This window comes from Hylobates moloch, unplaced genomic scaffold (genome assembly GCF_009828535.3).
Source record: "Hylobates moloch isolate HMO894 unplaced genomic scaffold, HMol_V3 SCAFFOLD_2, whole genome shotgun sequence".
Taxonomy (NCBI): Eukaryota; Metazoa; Chordata; class Mammalia; order Primates; family Hylobatidae; genus Hylobates; species Hylobates moloch.
The window spans coordinates 27,164,079-27,184,330 of NW_026652277.1; the positions used below are offsets into that span (position 1 = coordinate 27,164,079).

Consider the following 20,252-nt stretch of genomic DNA (forward strand, 5'->3'; position numbering starts at 1 on the left):
TATGTAAAAATATATGTGCTTGTGTATGTATATGTAAGTGTTCAAATCGATGTCTGAGGTGGTATGTCTGATCGTGTTAATGGTAATTTTCTTTGACTGTGGAATTTCTGATCATTTTCACTTTCTAGCTTCTGTTTTTCTATATTGTTTGAATTGTGTATTTACAACCCTGACGATGAGTTATCACTCCTTAGAGTCTTTGCCCTTGTATTCCACTTTGCCTAGACCATTCTGTTACCTCCTTCAGTTCTCTGCTCAATGTCCTCCACTGGAAAAGTCTTCATTTGCCACTCCATTTGAAATAGAACAACCACCCCTTTGTCCCCATATTTCTTTTTCTTTCTTTCTTTCTTTCTTTCTTTCTTTCTTTCTTTCTCTCTCTCTCTCTTTCTTTCTTTCTTTCTTTCTTTCCTTTTTTGAGACAGCGTCTCACTCTGTTGCCCAGGCTGCAGTGCAATGGTGCGATTTCGGCTCATTGCAACCTCCATCTCCCGGGTTCAAGCAATTCTCCTGCCTCAGCTTCCCAAGTAGCTGGGATTACAAGCATGTGCCACCACGCCCAGTTAATTTTTGTATTTTGTAATTTTGTAGAGATGAGGTTTCACCATGTTGGCCAGGCTGGTCTTGAACTCTGAACCTCAGGTGATCCACCCACCTAGGCCTCCCAAAGTGCTGGGTTACAGGTGTGAGCCACAGCGCCTGGCCTTGTCCCCTTATTTCATTCCTTTTCCCTGCTTTAGTTTTCTTAGCCATACTTCACACCATATAACATATCTCAATTTTGTTTGCTTATTTATTTATTGTGTATTGTCTGACTCCTCCTTTTCTGCATTAGAAAGTGAACTCCACAAGGGCAGGACTTTGTTTTGTACTAAACTGTAACCCCAGAGCTGAGAACAGGGCTGCTTTGGGGAGAAAGGCACATCATCCCACTGATACACCTGAGTGCTTCAATTTCATAATGCTGGTGATCCTATTTAGGATATGGGAGAGAAAAAAATTGAAAAAATTAAAATCTCAAATATGCATTTACCTTTTTATTTCTCAGGGGCTGAACCACTTCCCTAATACACAGCTCTAGATCATTGAGATAATTCTTTTCCGTCTGTATCAGCTCCTTAATGATCTTTTCCCGCTTTGCCATCATCCTCTTCATTTGATGCTCTTCCTCTGGGGTTAAGGTCTCAGCTACAGAACACTCACTCTGTGGAGTCATCTTTTCTGTTAAATGAAAACATATACAGGTGAGGCATTCTGCTGAGGTTTCTTTTTCCTTCATTACAAACAAACAACACCTTCGCAGGACTTTGTTAACAAGGAAAAAGGCTGAAGGTATCCTCATGATGTTTTCTTAGGAAGTGATATATGGACATTCCCCTACAAAACATGAGCAAGAGGAAAAGTGGGAGCGAACTTCTTCTAACAAGTGAGTTAAATGATACTCAATTATCGTGGCTTCTTTAAAATATCCCATTGCTAGTAGCTTAGCCTATAAAGCCAGTATTCAGCCTGGAGGTCAAATGTATAGAAAAAAAACCAGTTCAGAACTTCCGTTCACATTTGCTTTTAAATCAAGGGAAGAATTTTAATTCGTAAATGAAATGCCTTCAATTAGTAGATGAAAATGAATCTTGTTTGTCACTGTTATTAAAAACAATTACCTCTCATTCTCAGTGGGTAATATCCAAATCTCAATGAAATGGAAAACAATTGCATGATTGGAGTTTTTCTTTTCATTTCACTATCAGAATCCATGAGGAGTGAAGAAGTGGTGGATTAAATAAATTTCAACTGAAATTTTTCATGGTTCATCTTTTATACCAAGCATATCTTGTTATTTCAAAATTCTTGAACTGTCAAACAGAAAGTTTTAATTTAAAAAGTCACAGTACTGGGGAGATAATGAGATAAATGGGAAGCCTCACACATAGCGAAAGTTTATATGAAGTATTCAAGTAAGAAAGCTAAATATCTTCAAGGACGAGCTCCCCACAGCAATGTAAAATTTTGGAAGCCACAAACCAGACCACAGACCATGAAATCAAAGTGGCGATAAACATCAGGGCAGCGTGTGAGTCTGTGTATGTAAGAGTGTGTGTAAATGCATTTGCTTCAAGCTTGAAGCTTAATTTTCATCTTAGTCTCTGCAGTTGCAGAAGTAATTATATTTCATTTAAAGTTAACATGATTCTAGTAACTGGTATATGAGACATCTTCAATGTTGACACCACTCCCTGAGAATGTGGAACTTTACAAAAGGGCCTATAAAGAGTCTATACAGTAAAAAATAAATGTACAGGTCACAATGTATGAAGGTGAAAATAAAGAGTGTTTTCTTGGCTGACTCTGGGAGCAAAGCTAAGACAACTGGAGAAACAATATAGCAGAGGAGTTAATGGTGTGATGTCAAGAGACTGCCCCAGTAATGTGAACAGACACTTTAAAAAGCAATGAGCTCTCTCTCTGGCCCACTAACTTCAGCATTTCAGGCAGAGAGGCTCAATATTCAAACATCTGTGGAGAGTAATTCCAACATCAGTTTGGAAGCTATACTGGGTTGATCTTTGGACAATCCAGACCCGCAGGTGAGTATGTTTCGGAATAATTTGCCTCCTACCAATCCTTCCTTCATCAGGAAAGCAGGAAGTTTCGACAAATAGCATCCAAAACCATATGGTTTTATGAGATTTGGGCTATTTAGTGCTAAAGAAATAATCCGCATGAGGCCGGGCGCAGTGGCTCACGCCTGTAATCCCAGCCCTTTGGGAGGCCGAGGCAGGCGGATCACAAGGTCAGCAGATCGAGACCATCCTGGCTAACACAGTGAAACCTCGTCTCTACTAAAAATACAAAAAATGAGCTGGGCGTGGTGATGGGCTCCTGTAGTCCCAGCTACTTTGGAGGCTGAGGCAGGAGAATGTCATGAACCCAGGAGGCGGAGCTTGCAGTGAACCGAGATCATGCCACTGAACTCCAGCCTGGGCGAGAGAATGAGACTCTGTCTCAAAATAATAATAATAATAATAATAATAATAATAATAATAATCCACATGAGCTATATAAGAACAGATAATCTATTCAAGGAGAGAGAATGAATGCATGAGATATCCTGTAGCCCTCAAATCTTGATCTATATTATGAGAATTTGGGGGTGCTTACTAATTTGTTTTTTATTTTTTGTTTTCAGAAACAGGTTCTCACTTTGTCACCCAGGCTGGAATGCAGTGGTGCAGTTGCAGCTCACTGCAGCCTCAAACTCCTGGGCTCAAGCAATCCTCCCACCTGAGCTTCCCGAAGCACTGGGATTACAAGTGTGAGCCACTGCACCAGCCTAATTTGTAATATTTGTATTGGAAAGTAGAAGCAGCCTTCCTCTCAGTGCCCCAAATTTGAAAAAGCAAGTTACAATCAGGTGTCATTACAATGAATTACTTTGGATATGAAAGAGGAAGACAGGACACCTTATGAGGGTAGCTGCAATGAGGAGGCTGCATTGCGGCCTTTTCTTTTTAAAAATGTATATATTCAAGATGTACAACATAATATTTTGATGTATTATGACATTTACAAACCTTGAGCTAGATACAGAATGCCGACTGGTGTATTTACAATCCTTCAGCTAGACATAAAGGTTCTCCAAGGCCCCACCAGAGCAGCTAGATACAGAGTCGATTGGTGCATTCACAAACCCTGAGCTAGACACAGGGTGCCGACTGGTGTATTTACAGTCCCTGAGCTAGACATAAAGATTCTCCACGTCTCCACCAGACTCAGGAGCCCAGCTGGCTTCACCCAGTGGATCCCGCACCTGGGCTGCCGGTGGAGCTGCCTGCCAGTCCCGCGCCCTGCGCTCGCTCGCACTCCTCAGCCCCTGGGTGGTTGATGGGACTGGGCGCCGTGGAGCAGCGGGTGGCGCTCGTCGGGGAGGCTCCGGCCACACAGGAGCCCATGGAGGGGTGGGAGGCTCAGGCATGGCGGGTTGCAGTCCCAAGGTCTGCCCCGCGGGAAGGCAGCTAAAGCCTGGCGAGAAATTGAGCACAGCGCTGGTGGGCTGGCATTACTGGGGGACCCAGTACACCGTCTGCAGCCGCTGGCCCGGGTGCTAAGTCCCTCATTGCCGCCGGCCGGCAGGGCCGGCCGGCTGCTCCGAGTGCGGGGCCCGCCAAGCCCACACCCACCTGGAACGCCAGCTGGCCCACAAGCACCGCGCGCAGCCCCGGTTCCGGCTCACGCCTCTCCCTCCACACCTCCCTGCAAGCTGAGGGAGCCGGCTCCGGCCGCCAAAGTGGGAGCCCAGGCAGAGGAGGCTCAGAGAACAAGTGAAGGCTGTGAGGACTGCTAGCACGCTGTCACCTCTCAGTGGGGACGTGGAGAACCTTTATGTCTAGCTCAGGAATGGTAAATGCACCAATCAGAGCGTTGTCAAAACAGACCACTCGGCTCTACCAATCAGCAGGACGTGGGTGGGGCCAGATAAGAGAATAAAAGCAGGCTGCCCGAGCCTGCCGTGGCAACCCGCTCTGGTCCCCTTCCACAGTGTGGAAGCTTTGTTTTTTTTTTGCTCTTTGCAATAACTCTTGCTACTGCTCATTCTTTCGGTCCACACTGCTTTTATGAGCTGTAACACTCACCGGGAAGGTCTGCAGCTTCACTGCTGAGCTAGCGAGACCAAGAGCCCACCAGGAGGAACGAACAACTCCAGACGCGCCGCATTAAGAGCTGTAACACGCACCGCGAAGGTCTGCAGCTTCACTCCTGAGCCAGCAAGACCACGAACCCACCAGAAGGAAGAAACTCCGAACACATCCGAACATCAGAAGGAACAAACTCCAGACGCGCCACCTTAAGAGCTGTAACACTCACCACGAGCATCCATGGCTTCATTCTTGAAGTCAGTGAGACCAAGAACCCACCAATTCTGGACACAAAACCAGTATGGACACTGCTCAATTATCACTTAAAATATGTTCTTTGAAAATAAAAATGATTCTGATGAAAAACTGCTCTGACATTTGCTTTTCCAGGTTCTAAACTTTTTATGCCTTATAAAATTAATCTGTGAATTATTTGGGATCCTAGCAAAGAGAAGGAAGTTTTTCTGATCGTCGTCAAAGGAATATCCCTAAAACGTGCATTTGGGTTCCTTTTAGTTCTAAATTCCAGGACTCAATCACGATGTTAACTTAACCCGCTTCACAGACGTTTCAGTTGCTGCACTTTAAAATGTACCACATCAGATTTTGTCAATTAAAAACTGCTTAGATTTTCCAATACTGCTCAACAACTTGTTGAGAACAAATTTGTGGGGGCAAGGTAGGTGAAATAAAGTGTCAGTGAAAATACTCAACTTCTCCCTCAGGTGTAAAAATCTCTCAGGGAATTTACAGTTGGGCAACCTTATGAGATATCTTTGTTTGGTCTTTTGACTCAAGTTTATTGTAGGAACAAAAACTTCACTTGCATCATTTTATGGTCAGGTTTCTAAACACTTTCTATGTTTGCATTTCTTAAACCAACAAACTCTCTGCAATGCATTGTGGACACATTCTGTTTTTGTAAGATCTTTCTCTGCATTTAAACATTTTATCTTTTAGCTGTACTTAACTTTTATATATAAAAGTATTTGTAACTCAACAATATTGCCAACACATATCACCCAAATCAGCAGTCAGCTATAGCCTTTTATTTCTGGATGAAGCAACAGAGGAGGCCTGGCAGGGTGGCTCACGCCTGTAATCCCAACACTTTGGGAGGCCGAGGCGGGCGGATCACCTGAGGTCAGGAGTTTCATACCAGCCTGACCAACATGGAGAAATGCCATCTCTACTAAAATACAACATTAGCCGGGTGTGGTGGCACATGCCTGTAATCCCAGCCACTTGGGAGGCTGAGGCAGGAGAATCGCTTGAACCCACGAGGCAGAGATTGCAGTGAGCCGAGATCGTGCCATTGCACTTCAGCCTGGGTGACAGAGAGAGACTCCGTCTCAAAAACAAACAAACAAACAAACAAAAAAAGCAATAGGGGCTATTTAGGAAAGAAGGAAAAATAGTTTTAGGAATAAATGTTTTCCAATAGTTTGCATATAATGAAATACAATGTCAAAGCCAAGGTGAAACTAAGGTTAAAAGTTTATTCAGATTGCTATAACAGAAATATGCAGCTGTATATTAAAGCAGTACCATGTAATTGACTTCACTCTGTATTTCTTTCACACTCAAGCTTTATTTTTCCAGCGGTGATGTGAATTTTTACTATTCTAGCCACAAAATTCATTAATAATATATGTGGAGATTCCTGGCCAAGGAAGTTTATATAAAAAGAGGCTGTTGCAGTTTGGGAAAAGGATAATCTGACTTGTGATCAGCTCTGCCACTCAGCCGTGACAACACAGTAGACTAATAACTAATAGTTATCCTCACAGAGCCTTGGTTTCCTTACCTGTAAACTATGCATGAAAACCACCACAGTGTGATCATGAAGATTGAATTAAATGAGCAGCTCCATGTGGAAGCTGGATGAGATCTTTAAAACAATACAAATGTTAACTATTTCTGTGGGAATGGGAACAATAGGGTTACTTTCTCTGCAGTCTCGAACTTTTCCACCATCTAGAGCAAACAATTATCCCATTATTCTGTGGTTACCAACTTGTCAAGAAAAATGCATGACTCTAAAGTGGGTAGACAGCTAGTTCAGTTGGAAGAGGAAGAGGAAAAATAATAGGGATGCTGCTTTCAGAGGAAAGTCAGAACAAAGCTGCGGTTTAGAATCCTGAGCAGTTTATCTGGCTTGGGTATATGCATGGGGAGAACCTTGATCTCTTAGCGAAGTGCAACAGCACCCAAGGCAAAGGGGTGTTGGGGGAGGACTGAAGACAATCTTCACTGATAGGCAGATTCTGCTTAGAATTTATCCTATCCTCTTTTTCCTTTCTTCTTGTTTTTGCTACTACTACTACCATTTTGGGGTGGATTTAAGGAGAGGTAATTTCTTTCTTTCTTTGTAAATTATAAAATAATACATACTTGTGATATCTATCTAGATAGATTATATATAGAGATAGAAATAGCTATAGCTGTAGATAGATAGATATAGATGCAGACAGAGAGAGAGAGAGATGTAGATATAGTAGGGGTTTAAGTGCATAGCCTTGGGAGCCAGACTGCCTGGGTTCAAACTCCATCACTACCATTTATTAGATCCATTACCTCAGACAAGTTACTTAGCTCTTCCTGTATCAGTTTTCTCATCTGTAAGTTAAGGATAACGTTAGTAAAGCCTTATAAAGTGATTTTGAAGATTAAATTAGTTAATGTCTGTAAAACACTTGTAACAGTGCCTGGTATTATAGTGGGTATCTTGTAAATGTTATATTATTAGATGCAATCCCTATTCATTAATTGTAATATTATTTTTACTGTATTATTGGTTGTATTCTAGTTTAGCATATAGCCTTCTCAAACTATCTCCATGCACGTACAAATACACGTATTTACAGAAGTTCAGCTTTTTGTTTATTTTTTAACAGTCACAAGCTCATATACATATTCTTCTGCAACTTGTTTTTGCAACTATAACAGTATACAGTGGAGATTTTTTTTGTAACAACAGCAAAATTGTGTCAGACACTGCTGTTGCCTGCACAATATCTATTCTCCCATTTGTTTTTCATGAAATGAACCATAAATAGATAAAAATATTTAATTTTTGGGCAATTTTTAAATCAAGAGTGGGAAAAAGGAACGTACTCAGGAAACATATCCAGCTAAAGTATCAGAAAAGGAAACATACTAAGTAAAAATAATACTCCAAAGAAAGAGACATCAATAAAATGATTTGTCTCAGCCTTGGTGGTGATCAATAGAAAAAAAAATAGCATCCCTTAACGATTCAAGGACACTAACTGGCTCTCATATGGATTTGAGATCTGAAATTATTGAATGCTTAACAAATAAATACTAAGGGCTTACTGTGAGCCCAAAATCATCTTAGGTTCTTGGGATACAGCAATTTAAAAAAAAATCAACAAACGAATTCCTTTCCTTATGGAACTTAACTTCTAGTTGGGGAAGAAGAACATAAATAAACAAGTTATTTAGTATACTAAAAAGTGATAAGTGATACAGAGAAAAATAATGCTGTGAGAGCTGCTAGGAAGAGCTTAAAATGTGTGCAATTTTAAATAAGATGACAGGAAAGGCCTGAAATTGAGTTGAAAGGTGAGAGAGTCATGCAGATATCTGGGGGAGGTGGTTTTTAGCAGATGAATTGGTCAGTGGAAATCCTTAAGGTGAGCATGTGCATGGCCTATTTAAGGATCAGGAAGCAGACCAATGTGTGGCCAGGTAGGAGAACGCTGGGGAGAGGATAAGGGATTTAGTGGACGGGACATGTTGGGAGAGATTGTGGAGACTTGTAAGTATTTTAAATGTTTAAACATTTTTGTGATACTGCAGAAAAGCTAAAGTCATTAATGAACTTTAGATTTTTTTAAATTAAGGATGTATGTTAAAACTTCAAGGCCAACCATTAAAATAGTAAAATAGCATGTAAAATATCAAAACCAGTAGAGGAAAGAAAGCAGTTCAAATAAAGAAAGGAGCAAACCGAAAGAGAAAAACAAATACGAGGCAGTCGATCCAAATCTATGTGTAATCATAATAACTCAAATGACCATATTATCAAATTGTATTCAAAAAACAACAACTATATGCCATGAGGTCAGTTGAGAACATAAGCACACAAGAAGATGAAAGTACAAAAATATATACTGAGCAAATACTAATTAAAGGAAGGGTGGGATATAGCTATTTTACACAGATAAAGTAGACTTTAAGGCAAAAATAAAAGTGGGCACTATATAGTGATAAAGTGTTCCATTCATTAGGAAGATATGAAAATTCTAATTCTGTAGGTACTGAATAACCTAATTTCAAAACATGTGAAGCAAAAAGTGAAAGAGTTGAAAGTAGAATTTGACAAATCAGTCTTAATAGTGATATTTTAAACATAACTCTCAGTAACCGATAGACTGTTAGGACAGAAAATATTTACTCCAATAATTAGAGATTACATATTATTTTTAAGGACACTTTATGAAATACATCAGAAATTAAGTGATAACATTTCAAAGAATTAGTAAATTGAGAACCACAACTACCATGAAATTAAGGTAGAAATAAATAACAAAAATAAAATGTTAGGACTCATTTGTTTTGAAATTAAAACAAAAACAAAACCTACAAAATAACTGATGGGTCACAGAAGAAATGACTAAAGTAAATAGAAGATATCTGTTATAAGGATAAGAAAAATATTACAAATTAAAACATGTGGAATGTAGGTAAAGCACTGCTTACAGAAAATGTATAGACTTAAGTTCATATACAAGAAAAAAGCAAGAGTGAAAATGATTTGACTCTTAACTAAATAAGTAAAAAAAAAATACAATAAGCCAAAAGAAAATATAATTAAGGAAATTAAGAACAAAGCTTAATGAAATTGAATAGAAACTCAAGTCAGGCTTCAACTGTTCCTCGCAGCTACATTTTAAGGAATACGAGATTTTTTTTTTTTTTTTTTTTTGAGATGGAGTCTAGCTCTGTCACCCAGGCTAGAGTGCAGTGGCATGATTTTGGCTCACTGTAACCTCCGCCTCCTTGATTCAAGTGATTCTCCCACCTCAGCCTCCTGAGTAGCTGGGATTACAGGCGTTTGCCACCACACCCAGCCAATTTTTTGTATTTTTAGTAGAGACGGGGTTTCATTGGGTTGGCCAGGCTGATCTTGAACTCCTGACCTCATGATCTACCCACCTCGGCCTCCCAAAGTGCTGAGATTACAAGCATGAGCCACTGCACCTGGCCATAGGAATACGAGATTTTAAAAAATTCTAAAACACACATGGAAACATGATACCATGAGTCAGATACAGAAAATAAAATTGATAGCATAATTATATCCACAAAGTCTTAAGATACTAAAATTATTAGAGATATTAAAAGGGTATTTAATAGGTCTAAAAAACAAGTAACGGTTTGAAATTATAAGCAAGAAACAAGAGACTATAAAAATAATCAAGTGGATTTAAAAAGATAATACAGAACCTTAAAATAAAAGTTCATAATAATTAAAATGTAATTATTTTGTTTAATAAATAAATAAGTTGAATAAATAGTTGAGTTGTATAATGAACTAAATGGTAAATTATACAAAGTTAAAGGGATTAATGAACAAGCCAAGAAAATTTTATAGACTGCAATAGACATGTAAAATATATGAGAGAGGTTAGGAGATGTTGAGGATTGAATAAGAAGGTTCAACTAATGTTTACTTGGAGGTCTAGAGGGTATAATAGAGAATGTAAGGAAGAGCATTATTTGAAGTCCTAAAAGCTGGGAGCTTTTCAGAATTTTTGAAAGATGCTAACCCTGAGTTCATTCCAAGATGGCCAACTACATGCAAGCAGGAGGAACATCTTCCACCAAGTGAACAAAACACTGGGAAGACTGGTGCACTCTAGTAAATCTTCAAAGAAAAGGCATCGAGAGGGGACAGAAGGAAGCCACAGATGCTGGGCCCAAGGCAGAGAAAGCTGGGAATCCTGTATCGGGCTACGGTGCACCGGGACTTGTTCTTGGCCCCCAACTACTCCTGCAGGAGGGATGAGTTAAACAGACAAGGAGTACTTCAAATAATGTTTCCTCCTTACAGTCTCTATTATACCCTCTAGACTACTACAGAACTCTCCACTAGAAAACAAATAGAATAGGCCGGGTTTGGTGGCTCATGCCTGTAATCCCAGCAGTTTAGGATGCCGAAGTTGGTGGATCATTTGAGGTCAGGAGTTTGAGACCAGCCTGGCCAACATGGTGAAACCCCACCTCTACTAAAAATACAAAAACTAGCTGGGCGTGGTGGTGGTCACCTGTAGTCCCAGATACTTGGGAGGCTGAGGCAGGAGAATCGCTTGAACCAGGGAGGTGGAGGTTGTAGTGAACTGAAGTAGTGCCACTGCACTCCAGCCTAGGCAACAGAGCAAGACTCTGTCTCAAACAAACAAACAAAAAAAACCAGAATATACATTCTTCTCATTGCCACACAGCACATACTCAGAAATCAGCCACACAATCAGACATATAATTATGCTCAGCAAAAATGTACAAAAACCCTTGAAATTATACCAACCACTCTCTCAGACCATAGTACAATAAAATTAGAATTAACGACCAAGAAAATTGCCCAGAACCACACAATTACATGGAAATGAAACAACCTGTTCGTGAATGACTTTTGGGTAAATAATGAAATTAAGAGAGAAATCAAGAAGTTTGTTGAAACCTATGAAAACAAAGACACAACATACCAGAATCTCTGGGACACAGCTAAGGCAGCGTTAAGAGGGAAATATATAGCACTAAATGCCCACATCGAAAAGTTAGAAAGATCTCAATTTAACAACTTAACATCACAAATAAAAGAGCTAAAGAAGGAAGAGCAAACCAACCTCAGAGTTAGCAGAAGACACAAACTAATCAAAATCAGAGCTGAATAGAAGATCGAGACATGAAAACCATTCAAAAGATCAATGAATCCAAGATCTAGTTTTTTTGAAAAAATTAGTAAGATAGACTGCTAGCTAGACTAATAAAGAAGAAAAGAGAAAAGATCCAAATGAACACAATTGGCAATGGCAAAAGAGGTAATACCACTGACCTCACAGAAATACAATCATCAGAGACTATTCTGAACACACTATGCACACAAACTAGAAAACCTAGAAGAAATGGATAAATTCCTGGACATATACACCCTCCCAAAACTGAACCAGGAAGAAATTCAATTTCTGAACAGTCCAATAATGAGCTCCAAAACTGAAAAAGTAGTAAATAGTCTACTAACCAAAAGAAGCTCAGTAACAGAGGGATTCACAGCCAAATTCAAACACATGTACAAATAAAAGCTGATATCATTCCTACTAGAGCTATTCCAAAAAATTGAGGAGGAGGAACTCCTCCCCAACTCCTTCTATGAGGCCAGCATCATCCTGATACCAAAGACTGGCAGAGACACAACAAATAAAGAAAACTTCAGGCCAATATCCTTGGTGAACATTGATGCAAAAATCCTCAACAAAATACTGGCAAATCAAATCCAGCAGCACATCAAAAAGCTAATTCACCACAATCAAGTAGGCTTCATCCCTGGGATGCAAGGATGGTTCAACATATGCAAATCAGTAAATGTGATTCATCTCATAAATGGAACTAAAGACAAAAACCACATGATCATCTCAACAGATGCAGAAAAGGCTTTTGATACAGTTCAATATCCTTTCATGTTAAAAACTGCCAATGAACTAGGTATTGAAGGAACATATATTAAAATAATAAGAGCCATCTATGACAAACCCACAGCCAACAAGATACTAAATGGGCAAAAGCTGAAAGCATCCCCCTTAAAAACTGGCGCAAGACAAGAATGCCTGCTCTCACCACTCTTACTCAACATAGTATTGGTAATCCTGGCCAGAACAGTCAGGCAACAGAAAGAAATAAAAGGGATCCAAATAGTTAAAGTATTCCTGTTTGCAGATGACATGATTCCATATCTAGGAAACCCCATAGTCCTGGCCCAAATACTCCTTCAGCTAATGAACAAATTCAGCAAAGTTTCAGGATACAAAATCAACATACCAAAAAAACCCCAGTAGCATTCCTATACACCAAGAACAGCCAGGCTTGATATGCACCAAAATAGAACTTTTTGACAGCATAAAATCTACAGGGCCTATAAAACAGTAACACAATGAGAAAAACTGAAACTATCTAGGTAACAATGACATGATAAATGAAACTATACCTTACATCTCAATGTTAAATGTAAGTGGCTAAATGCTCCACTTGAAATATACAGATTGGCATAATGGATTAAAAAAATCACAAACCAAATATCAACTGTCTTCAAGAGACTTACCTAAAATGTAAAGATTCATATAAATTCATGGTAAAAAAGTGGAAAAAGATATTCTATGCAAATGGAAACCAAAGCGAATAGGAATAGTTATTCTTAGATCACACAGAGTTTAAAGCAACAACAGTAAAAGACAAAAAGGTCATTTTATAATGATAAAAGGAAAATTTCAACAGGAAGATATTATAATCCTAAATTCATATGTACCTTACACGGGAGCTCCCATTTTCATAAAACAATTACTACTAGACCTAAGACAGCAACACAATAATAGTGGGAAAATTCAATACTCCACTGACAGTACTACACAGATAATCACGACAGAAAGTCAACAAAGAAACAACAGACTTAACTTATATTCTATAACAAATGGATAGAACATTCTACCCAAGAACCGCAGAATATACATTCTTCTCATCAGCACATGGAACATCCTCCAAGACAGACCACACGATAGGCCACAAAACAAGTCTCAATAAATTTTGAGAAGTCAAAATAATATCAACTATCTTTCAGACCACAGTGGAATAAAACTAGAAATTAACTCCATAAGGAACCCCCATAGCTATACAAACACATGGAAATTAAACGATCTGCTCCTGAATGATTTTGAGGTTAATGATGAAATCAAGATAGAAATTTAAATATTCTTTTAAATAAATGATAATAATGACACAAGTTATCAAAACCCTGGGATACAGCAAAAGGAATGCTAAAAGGAAAGTTTATAGTGCTAAATGCCCCATTAAAAAGTCTAAAAGATCACAAATTGACAATCTAATGTTACACCTTAAGGAACTAGAGAAAAAAGAACAAACTAAATCCAAAGCTAGCAGAAGAGGAATAACAAAGATCAGAGCAGAACCAAAAGAAATTAAAACAAAAAAATACAAAAGATCAATGAAACAAAAAGCTGGTTCTTTGAAAAGATAAACAAAATTGATAGACCATTAGCAAGATTAACCAAGAAAAGAGAGAAGATTCAAATATGCTCAATTAGAAATGAAACTTGAGACATTACAACTGACACCACAGAAATAAAAAAAGATCATTTGAGATTACTATGAGCATTTCTAGGCACACAAACCAGAAAACCTATAGGAAATGGATAAATTCCTGGAAACATACAACCCTCTTAGATTAAGTCAGGAAGAAATAGGAACCCTGATTAGACCGATAACAAGCAGCGAGATGGGAGAAGTAACTAGAAACTTGCCAACAACAACAACAAAACCCAGGACCAGATGAATTCACAGTTGAATTCTGTCAGACATTCAAAGGAAAATTGGCATCAATCCTACTGAAACCATTACAAAAGATAGAGGAAGAGGGAATCCTACCTAAATCATTCTATGAAGCCAGCATCACTCTGATACAAAAATCAGGAAGGGATATAATAAAAAAAGAAAGATACAGACCAATATTTCTTTCGAACATAGACACAAAATTCTCAACAAAATACTAGCTAGCTGAATCTAACAGCAAATCAAAAAGATAATACACCATGATAAAGTGCGTTTCATCCCCAGGTTGCCGAGATGGTTAAACATATACAAGTCAATATATGTGATACATCACATAAACAGAATTAAAAACACAAATCATATGATCATCTCAATAGATGCAGAAAAAAGCACTCAATAAAATTCAGCATCCCTTTATGATAAAAACCTTCAACAAACCCCAACATCATACTGAAGGAAGAAAAGTTGAAAGAATTCCTCCTGTGAACTGGAAAAAGTCAAGGATGCCCACTTTTACCATTCCTATTCAACATAGTACTGGAAGTCTTAGCCAGAGCAAACAGGTAAGAGAAGGAAATAAGGGGATCCATTTTGGAAAAGAGAAAGTCAAACTTCACTGCTTGCTGGTGACATGACTCTATATCTAGGAAGCCCTAAATTTTCCTTCAAAAGACTCTTAGATTCGATAAACAAATTCAGTAAAGTCTCAGGTTACAAAATCAATGTGCGCAAATCAGCAGTGCTGCTTGCTACACACCAACAGTGAGCAAGCTGAGAATCAAATAAAGAACTCAATCCCTTTTACAACGGCTGAAAAAAAAAAGAAAAAAGAAAATTGAATAACTAGGAATAAACTTTACAAAGGAGATGGAAAATCTCTATAAGGAGAACTACAAAACACTGCTGAAATAAATCATAGATGACACAAACAAACGGAAACACATTCCATGCTAATGGATTGGAAGAATCAATACTGTGAAAATGATCATACTGCCCAAGGCAATCTACAGATTCAATGCAATTCGCATCAAAATACCAACATCGTTTTTCACAGAATTAGCAAAAACAATCCTAAAATTCATATGGAACCAAAAAAGCCCCCAAATAGCTAAAGTGATCCTAAACAAAAAGAACAAATCTGGAGACATCACATTACTGGACTTTAAGTTATACTACAAGGCTGTACTCACAAAAGGAGGCAGATAAACTAAGGGAACAGAATAGAGAACCCAGAAATAAAGTCAAATGCTTATAAACAGCTGATCTTCAACAAAGCATACAAAAACATAAATTGGGAAAAGGAAACTCTATTTAATAAATGATGCTGGGAAAACTAGATGTCCACATGTAGAAGACTGAAATTGGATCCTTATCTCTCACCTTATACAAAAATAAACTCAAGATGGATCAAAGACTTAAACCTAGGACTGAAAGCATAAAAAGTCTAGAAGATAACTTTGAAAAAACTCTTCTGGACATTGGCGTAGGCGAAGTATTTATGACTAAAACCCTAAAAGCAAATGGAAAAAAAGCAAAAATAAATAAATGAGACCTGATTAAACTAAAAAGCTTCTGCACAGCAAAAGAAATAGTCATCAGAATAAACAGACAATCCAGAGTGGAGAAAATATTTTTAAACTATGTCTCTGAAAAAGGACTAATATCCAGAATCTACAAGGAAGTCAAACAAATTAACGAAAAAACAAATAACCCCATCAAAAAGTGGGCAAAGGACATAAATAGACGTTTCTCAAAAGAAAATATACAAATGACCCACAAACATGAAAAAATGCTCAACATCACTAATTGTCAGGGAAATGCAAATTAAAGCCACAATGGGATACCATCTTACTCCAGTAAGAATGGCCATTATCAAAAAGTCAAAAATTGGTAGATGTTGATGTAGATGTGATGAAAGGAGAATGCTTCTACTCTGCTGGTGGGAATGTAAATAAGTACAACCTCTATGAAAAATAGTATGGAGATTCCTTAAAGAACTAGAAGTAGATCTACCATTCAATCCAGCCATCCCACTACTGGCTATCTACCCAAAGGAAAGAAGTCATTATATGAAAAAGACACACATACATGTATGTTTATTGCAGCACAATTCACAATTGCAAAGATATGAAGCCAACCTAAGTGCCCACTGACCAATGAGTGGATACAGAAAATATGGTGTGTGTGTGTGTGTGTATATATGTGTGTGTGTGTGTGTGTATATATATATATATATGCTATATACGTGTGTGTGTATATATATGGGTATATATATATGCTATGGAATATAGCCATAAAAAAGAATGAAATAATGTCTTTTGCAGCAACCTGGATGGAGCTGGATGCCATTATTCTATATGGGATACAAAACTACATAATGGGTACAACATACATTACTCAGGTGATAGGTGCACTAAAATGTCAGAATTCACTACTATATAATCAATCTATGTAACCAAAAACGACTTGTATCCCAAAAGCTATTGAAATAAAAAATTTTTTTTAATCCAACAAATAAGGGATAGAAAGAAACTGCCTTAACATAATAAAAGCCATATATAAAAAATTAACAGCAAACATCATATCCAATGGTGAAAGACTGAAGACTTCTCTTCTAAGATCAGAAACAAGACAAGGATGCCTACTCTTGCCACTTCTTTTTTTTTTTTTTTTTTTTTTTGAGATGGAGTCTTGCCCTGTCACCCAGGCGGGAGGGCAATGGCACCATCTCGGCTCACTACAACCTCTGCCACCTGGGGTCAAGCGATTTTCCTGCCTTAGCCTCCGAGTAGCTGGGATTACAGGTGCCTCCCACCACGCCTGGCTAATTTTTTTTTTCTTTGTATCTTTAGTAGAAATGGGGTTTCGCTATGTTGATCAGGCTGGTCTCGAACTCCTGACCCCAGGATCCACCCACATCGGCCTCCCACAGTGCTGGGATTACAGGCGTGAGCCACCGCGCCCGGCCTTTGCCACTTCTTTTCAACATAATACTGAAAATTCTAGCTGGAGCAATTAGGCAAGGAAAAGAGATAAGTGCATCCAAAGTGGAAAAAGAAGTAAAATTCTCTCTGTTCTAAAATTATATGATCTCAAGTGTGGAAAACAAAATATTCGCCCCAAAAACTGTTGGAACTAATAAATTCAGTAAAGTAGCAGAATATGAAGTCAACACACAAAAATCAGTTGCGTTTTTTCTTTACAGTAGCAATGAACAATCTGAAAAAATATTAAGAAAGTGTTTCCATTCACAATAGCATCAAAAAGAATGAAATACTTATGAATTAACATAACCAAAGAGGAGAAAGATTTGCACAATGAAAACTATAAAATATTATTAAAAGAAATTAAAGATATAAATAAATGAGAAGATATGTTCATGGACGGAAAGACTTAATATTGTTAAGACGTCAATACTACCCAAAGTGATTTACAGATTCTATGCAATCTTTTTTTTAATCAAAATTCCAAATTTTTTTGCAGAAATAAAAAAAACCTATCCTAAAACTTATATGGCATCTCAAGGGACAATAGGCCAAAATAATCTTGAAAAAAAGAATAAAGCTGGAGAAACTCATGCTTTGTGATTTCAAAACTTACTACAAAGTTACAGTAAGTCAACATATTGTGGTACTGGCATAAATACAGACTAATGAAACAGAATAAAGAACCAGAAATAAATCCTTGCATATATGGTCAAATGATATTTTACAAGGGTGCCAAGACTATTTTATGGGGAAAAGACAACTTTTCAACAAATGGTGCTTGGAAAATTGGATATTTGCATGTAAAAGAATGAAGTTAGACCCTTATCTAACACCATATACAAAATTGAACTCAGAATGGATCAGAAATCTAAAAATATAAAACTCATAAAGGAAAACATAGGGCAAAAATTTCATGATATTGAATTTGGCAGTAATTTCTTGGATATGACAAAGGCTCAGGCCTTTTTCTTCTTTTCTGAAGAAACAGAAAAGTTGGCCTTATGAAAATTTTAAAGTTTATGCATCAGAAGACACTATCAACAAAATCAAAGAGCAATTTACAGCATAATAGAAAATATTTGTATATCTGATAAAAGATTAATATCCAGAATGTAGAAAGAGCTCCAAAACTCAGCAACAACAGCAATAACAAAATAAACAACCTGAATAAAAAATGAGCAAAGCACTTGAATGGACTTTTCTCCAATGAAAATATACAAAGGGCCCATCAGCATATGAAAAGATGCTCAGCATCACTAATCATGAGGGAAAAGCAAATCATAACTACAGTGAGATACCACTTTGCACCCATTAGGACGGCTAATATATTTAAAAAAATAAGCCAGGAGTGTTGGCAAGGATGTGGAGAAATTGGAATTGGAATTCTCGAGTATTGTTGGTAGGATTGCATTATTCTCAATAGCTAAAGCACGGAAGCAACCCAAGTATCCATTAATGGATAAATAGATGAGCAAAATGTGGAATATTCAGAAAACGGAATATTATTCAGTCTGAAAAAGAAAGGGAATTATGACATATGTTATAACCTGGATGAACCTTGAGGACATTATGGCAAGTAAAATAAGCCAGGCACAAAGGGCAAATACATATGATCCCACTTGTATGAGGTACTTAGAATAGTCGAAATCATAGAAACGGAAAATGGAGATGGTTGCCAAAGGCTGAGGATGGGGGAGAAGAGACAGTTATTGTTTAATAGTTATAGAGTTTCATTTTTACAAGATGAAAAGAGTGCTGGAGGTGGTGGTGAGGTTTGCAGAACATTACGAATGTATTTAATGCCACGGAACTGTACACTTTAAAGTGGCTAAGATGGTAAATGTTGTTATGTGCATTTTACCACAAATGAAAAATTAGGGGGAAAATGAACCTAATGAGACTATGAAACAAATGCAAATAGAATAGACATAGCAATGCTTCCTGGGCATACTAAAATATTTTTCCAAAATTTTAACAGTTATATAGTAATTGGAAAAAAAAAGAAAAGTTTCAATGTCAGAAGAAGTCATGTTTTCAAATTCATAATAGTTTTGATTTGAATTTGGAGTACAAGACAATTTAAAAAAAACAGATCTTCTCTTCTTAAAAAAAAGTCTTCTGGGAGTTTTAAAAATCACATAGAAAGATAGGTTTATAAAGATGAGGAGTTGAAGTATAAATAGAGTATACAGCATAACTGAATACATCTTTGTTCCAAACATTATACTGATGATGGAATGACCTTCATAGTTAATGATATCCTTCTATCTCACAGGCTGTTTGACTATATATCATGTTCAACACACAGGACTAATGTACTTTCACCTGGCTTCTTTCTATCAGGCACCATATGTATGCCACATCAAATTTCCTGGCAAAAATGTTATTCCAAGGTAATGTGTATAATAAAAATGTTCCCTTGGTGTCACAACAATATCATTTCTCTTCTGACAGTATTGTTAGAATCTACGTTGATGAATACTCATCTGCCAATTCGAATAGGAACATATGTGTGGGTAAGAATAGTCATGCACTCCTTCTCACTATTATGAAATATAAAGACTGAAATGACTTCTTGGAGGAATTCAATGCAAAATGTCAAAAATCTTCCTAAAGAGGCATGATCAGGCAGGGCGCGGTGGCTCACGCCTGTAATCCCAGCACTTTGAGAGGCTGAGGTGGGCGGATCACCTGAGGTCAGGAGTTTGAGACCAGCCTGGTCAACACAGTGAAACCCGTCTCTACTAAAAATACAAAATATTAGCTGGGCATGGTGGTGGGCGCCTGTAATCCCAGCTACTTGGGAGGCTGAGGCAGGAGAATCACTTGAACCCACGAGGTGGAGATTGCAGTGAGCCAAGATCGCACCATTGCACTCCCAGCCTGGGTGACAGAGTGAGACTCCGTCTCAGAAAAAAAATAAAATAAAAAAAAAGAAGAGGCATGAGTTCATTTTAGGACTGCAATTGTCATTTCAATAATTTTAATAACAAATTTTTCCTCCTATAAATGGATTTATTCTTTTTTCTCCAACTTTTTCATTGTA

General features: G+C 37.7%; 1 protein-coding gene across 1 annotated transcript in view; it reads right to left on the reverse strand.

Annotated features, from left to right (window-relative positions):
- ARHGEF38 (Rho guanine nucleotide exchange factor 38) overlaps positions 1-20,252 on the reverse strand; it is a 141,971-nt gene that overhangs the window by 101,152 nt on the left and 20,567 nt on the right. The window contains exon 2 of the mRNA XM_032163596.2: positions 1,034-1,221. Coding sequence (XP_032019487.1) covers positions 1,034-1,221 — 188 coding nt within the window. The remainder of the gene's footprint in view (positions 1-1,033; positions 1,222-20,252) is intronic.